Source organism: Lottia gigantea, assembly GCF_000327385.1.
Source record: "Lottia gigantea unplaced genomic scaffold LOTGIsca_60, whole genome shotgun sequence".
In the NCBI taxonomy this organism is placed as follows: Eukaryota; Metazoa; Mollusca; class Gastropoda; family Lottiidae; genus Lottia; species Lottia gigantea.
In genome coordinates this window covers 1,504,768-1,510,897 of record NW_008710050.1, presented here as the reverse complement: position 1 = coordinate 1,510,897, position 6,130 = coordinate 1,504,768, and the positions used below count along the sequence as shown (strand labels likewise).

The 6,130-nt window shown below is 32.2% G+C and overlaps 1 protein-coding gene across 1 annotated transcript; it reads right to left on the bottom strand.

Moving 5' to 3' along the window:
• Positions 1-4,699: 4,699 nt before the first annotated feature.
• Positions 4,700-5,332, bottom strand: LOTGIDRAFT_166745 (hypothetical protein; the record flags this gene model as incomplete). Its single annotated transcript, XM_009064155.1, has 1 exon — positions 4,700-5,332. One exon carries the CDS (start codon positions 5,330-5,332, stop codon positions 4,700-4,702), a length of 633 nt encoding a protein of 210 aa, XP_009062403.1.
• Between the last annotated feature and the right edge of the window lie 798 nt (positions 5,333-6,130).

Below are 6,130 nucleotides of genomic sequence, written 5' to 3'. Positions count from 1 at the left end.
GTGTTGGCTTGTTAATTCTACTTGGCCACTGATTACGCTTGTTAATGTGATTTGTGCCACACTTTCGATTTGTATCAGTGGAGGTATATTTGATGTGGGTGGTCGGATTACATTGGGTCTCAGAATGTAATTCATCTGAGCAATCAGACACTTTTAAAGCAGGGGTTTTCAACTTGGAGGCCAGGGTGTAATTTTCAAATATTACAGGGGTAATGAGGTGCATTGTAGCCTAGCATAAAATTTGTGGATAATTATAATTTAAGTAGTTCTATTCCTTCAGGCTGTATTCTGCATGATATAAATGATTGCATGGAAAAACCAAAGATAAAATGACGAAAAAACTAAGAATTTATAAGGGTAAAGGGGGTAATGCAATCAGAATCTTGAAAGAGATAATAGAATAAAAAAGGTTGAAAATCCCTGCTTCTAAAGACAAGGAAAATAGTAAAGTCAGAATGATACCACTACGCACTGTTAAAAGTTGTTAACATTTTTTGTTATAGTGCTTGAAAGATTCCCCAAACTTTGTTGGATGGTTATAAAAGCCTTACACAAACACTGGCCTAGGTCACAAAAAAAGTCATTATATTCCAAATGAAAATGACATCTCTTATACTGTTATTGAAATCCCTCATACAGAAATATTTAAAAATAAGTATGTTACAATTTCTTATATGATTTGACACAGATTGGTTACCAACCTTGATATTTATCAAGGAAGTGGGCGTATGTTGCTAGACAACGACTTGTACGATGTTTTGAAGAGTTCATTTTTCATAAGAAATTTTTCATAAGAAAATTAGTTTTGTTAAAAAAAAAAATCACCCTAGAATCCAATAAATATATAAAAAAGGGTTTCAGGGATTTGAGGCATGGATTGTGAAACAGAATAAACCTACAGTAACAGCAGAAAAGAAAAATCTTCTAGTAAACAGTTTAAAGTGAAGAGTTGAACATTTTTGAAGAATTTGATATTTGAAATATTTGATTTGTGTATGCTATAAGCATTTGGCTACAGGTTTATACTGTGATTTATAATCTATGTCTGAATTCCCTGTAATACAAGCTGATCTATAAAGTAATAATTTGTTTATAACTGTGATAATTCTATTATACTTTTGTTTTATTTTCAAACTAAATACCCAACCAATCATCACTTGATAAGTTACAAATTGTTACTATATGTCCAAGGGTTTCAAATGTGGTTTTCTCTGATTTTATATGTACCAGAACACTAATAGCTACTATCGTTAACATTCTGTTCTGAATGGTATTTATTTGTGACAGTGAAGTCATACTCTGGTGAAGGATTTCTAGAATAACAAGAACCACAGAAATCCGACTGGATATAAGAGTGGTGAAATGGAAACTGGCTTCAATATACATAAAATTTAGCTGTTGTTGAATCTCTTGATAGAGAATGTTACTGTATTATGAAGTTGCATCTTGTTTTGTTTTGTTTTGTTTCACCACAGTTGAATTTGTTTCATTTATTGTTATTTTGTTGATTTATATTAAAAAGAACTACTGTCTTCTTAATATTGTTGTTTAAATCAGATGATAACGCTGAATAATAGCCACCTACAAGGCTCTGTTTAAATAAAGAATTTGTCATTATAAGATCTGAATAAAATCAAATTAATTTCCAAGGATTTCAGTTTATTTCCAAATCTTATATCTGATTTTCTTTTTGGGCACAGCTATAAGAATTTAGCGTAGCTGGTTGATGAAATAGAACGAGGATTATTTCCCTTGGTTCTGCGACACGTGTCAGGTACCATAACTTTAAGATAATTCTAAATATATACTAACAACTATGATTGTGATATTATACACCAAAAATAATTTTAAAAGTTGACTCAATGTGAAAATCAAAAATTGAGAACTTCACGTGACAATATCTTTTGATTTGTAATATAGTGTTTGAAAATGTTACAAATTGTATGATAATGGTTTAACTTAATGTTCCACTATGTAATATAATGTCCCCTGATATATCATAATGTTCATGCTTATTCTTGATATGTTCAAGTTTAATGTATGATAATGTCCCCTTATGTATGCTAATATTCACACTAAATGTATGCTAATATTCACACTAAATGTATGATAATATTCACACTAAATGTATGATAATATTCACACTAAATGTATGCTAATATTCACACTAAATGTATGATAATATTCACACTAAATGTATGATAATATTCACACTAAATGTATGATAATGTTCACACTAAATGTATGATAATGTTCACACTAAATGTATCATAATGTTCACACTAAATGTATCATAATGTTCCACAATGTATCATAATGATCCCTAATGTATTATAATGTTCTGACTATGTATGATAATGTTCTTACTATGTATGACAATGTTCTATATGTATCACAGTGTTCTATTGTGTATGATAATGCTCTACAATGTATGATAATGTTCTATATGTATGATAATGTTCTTGCTCTGTATGATAATGTTCTGGCTCTGTATGATAATGTTCTGACTATGTATGATAATGTTCTGGTATGATAATGTTCTATGTATGATAATGTTCTATATGTATGATAATGTTCTACAATGTATGATAAGGTTTCATTGTGTATGATAATGTTCTACTATGTAAAACAATGTATATAATAGTTAGATTGAGGTGCAAGATATAAATGAATAGACTAGAAAAAGTAATATATAATTTATTATCCAATAAGCTTCTGTGTTCTAAGTTTATAAAGTATATACCATAAAACTTTATTATTTTAACTGTTACATTAATCTTATGATTTTATATTTCGTTAATTGCTAAAGGACATGACAATATTTTGGTTTCCTGTAGACAACTGAATTTATTTTTTTTAATCATTAAGCATTTGTGTTACCCTTATATTTCTTATTTTGTTCAACATAGACTTCATATAGCCTAGAAATGACAATATTCTATTTAGATATACTGTGTATTAATAGGGCTGGGATGTTTTCTGATGAAAGGGATTGAAAATTTGGGGTTGGCATTTCAGACCCTTTTGTTCCATAATCTATAAATACATGATCTATATCTAATATATTTTTATTAGACAATTCAATATTTTTGTTATTATTTTTCCAGTGAGCTTGGAAGGATCTGATTTTTTATTTACAAAATTAACAGCTTGTACGTGACAATGTTTGACGATTAAATTAAATTTAAAGAGAGCAATATCATATTTCTAATAATCATTTCTTTTTTATATCCCTCAATGGAACATGGAACATGGAACTTGTAAACCAAGTATCTCCATATATAATAAAACCTTGCTGAATTAGAAATTTCAGTATCAGGGTTATATATAACAAACAACATAAGGTTATATATACACAAGGGAATATTATATTATGGTATAACACACTTCTTTAAAAATAAAGAACATAACATTTCAACACAATTTACACATGTTGTTATCAGATGATATTACATGTAAATTGTGTTGAAACTTTATGTTTTTAAAGTCAATCATTAGTTTGTTTAAGTTTTTGTTACTGATTTATTATTGTATAAAATAATTTTATCTCTGTTACTATTTATAGCTGGTATTTTGTGATTCAACAGCAAAATGTGATCCAATTTTCCAGGGGAACCTCGTTTTGCAAAACCTGTTGATGAAATATTAGTATGTTTACAATGTATAATTGAAAATATGACACTTTGTTAATTTGTCTGTTGATTAAAACTAAAAGCATGTTGTTTTTTAAATGTTCAAGTTTTTGTTAAGGGTTTGGATTGAAATTAATTTGAAACAACAAATCTTCCCTAAATTTGCAAATGAATTTCTCTGACTAAGATTAAGTTATTGAAATAATGCATTTGTGGAATAGTTCATTAATAGTTTAAGGTAAACTAATTGGAAGGTAATTCTGAGTTTTTCAGGGCCTAGACAAGAAGCAAAACTCTCATAACTAGGTTAGAAATTCGGGCAACCTCAGATATATCGCCCCTCACCCCTGTCCCCCTGGGACGTAAACTTTGCTCTGCCACTGTCTACATTTAAGAAGAAATCATTGTTTTGTATAGTCAAACTTGTATTGTGTTCAGTACTATCTGTACTTAAATTACATAAACCTAAAGTAAACTGCTTGTGTTTATAGTTTGATTTATATTGGATATGTTATTATTATTCATCATGTATTCAGAATAAAGCACAGGGTATAACCAGTTTTAATGGATAGAAACCAAGACTCAAGGACTACAATACAGAATGACAAACCTATATGAGCTTAACAATTCTAATGATATTTTTTATTTCATGGTTTTATTCATAAGCTTAAAATGTAATAAATATAACACTATTAACTATTGTAATAAGACTATATCAACAGCCTTAGTCAAATCATCAAACTCATAGGGTATTTCATATGTTCTTTTCATAGGTTACAATTATATAAAATATTTTACATGTTAAAAGTTCAAAATTAGCTTGTTTCTAAAATTGTAATTAATTTGTAGTTAAAATGCTTTGTTTTTATTGAATGAAATGTTTGACGCACGACAGAATTCAAGATTTTTTCTGTTTTTGTAAGAAAATTGTAAAAAATTTAGTAACTTCTTCCTTCGTGTGCAATACTAACATTTTTTGTTATACTGTTAACAGAAGAGAGAGAAAAATAAAAAATTAAAAATAGATGCTTTGTCTTTATTTAAATACATCCATGTTAACTGAGCCACTAATTGTTCAATGAGCCATCCATTGTTGACTGAGCCACTAATTGTTGACTGAGCCATCCATTGTTGACTGAGCCATCCATTGTTGAATGAGCCATCCATTGTTGACTGAGCCATCCATTGTTGACTGAGCCATCCATTGTTGACTGAGCCATCCATTGTTGACTGAGCCATCCATTGTTGACTGAGCCATCCATTGTTGACTGAGCCATCCATTGCTGACTGAGCCATCCATTGTTGACTGAACCGCTCATTGTTGACTGAGCCACCCATTGTTGACTGAGCCATCCATTGTTGACTGAGCCATCCATTGTTGACTGAGCCACTAATTGTTGACTGAGCCATCCATTGTTGACTGAGCCATCCATTGTTGACTGAGCCATCCATTGTTGACTGAGCCATCCATTGTTGACTGAGCCATCCTTGTATGACTGAGCCATCCATTGTTGACTGAGCCATCCAATTGTTGACTGAGCCACCAATTGTTGACTGAGCCATCCTTTATTGACTGAGCCATCCATTGTTGACTGAACCGCTAATTGTTGACTGAGCCACCAATTGTTGACTGAGCCATCCATTGTTGACCGAGCCACTAATTGTTGACTGAGCCATCCATTGTTAACTGAGCCATCCATTGTTGACTGAGCCATCCATTGTTGACCGAATCATCCATTGTTAACCGAGCCAGTAATTGTTGACTGATCCATCCATTGTTGACTGATTCACTCATTGTTGACTGAGCCATCCATTGTTGACTGAGCCATCCATTGTTGGCTGTGCCATCCATTGTTGACTGAGCCATCCATTGTTGAATGAGCCACCCATTGTTGACTGAGCCATCCATTGTTGACTGAGCCATCCATTGTTGACTGAGCCACTCATTGTTGACTGAGCCATCCATTGTTGATTGAGCCATCCATTGTTGACTGAGATATTCATTGTTGACTGAGATATCCATTGTTGACTGAGCCATTCATTGTTGACTGAGCCATTCATTGTTGACTGAGCCACCCATTGTTGACTGAGCCACTCATTGTTGACTGAGTAACTCATTGTTGACTGAGTTACATATTGTTGACTGAGTAACTCATTCTTGACTGAGCCATCCATTGTTAACTGAGCGACCAATTGTTGACTGAGCGACCAATTGTTGACTGAGCGACCAATTGTTGACTGAACCATCCATTGTTGACTGAGCCATCCATTGTTGACTGAGCCACCCATTGTTGACTTAACCATCCATTGTTGACTTAACCATCCATTGTTGACTGAGATATTCATTGTTGACTGAGATATTCATTGTTGACCGAGCCACTCATTGTTGACCGAGCCACTCATTGTTGACTGAGCCACCCATTGTTGACTGAGTCACTCATTGTTGACTGAGTAACTCATTGTTGACTGAGCCATCCATTGCTGACTGAGCCATCGAT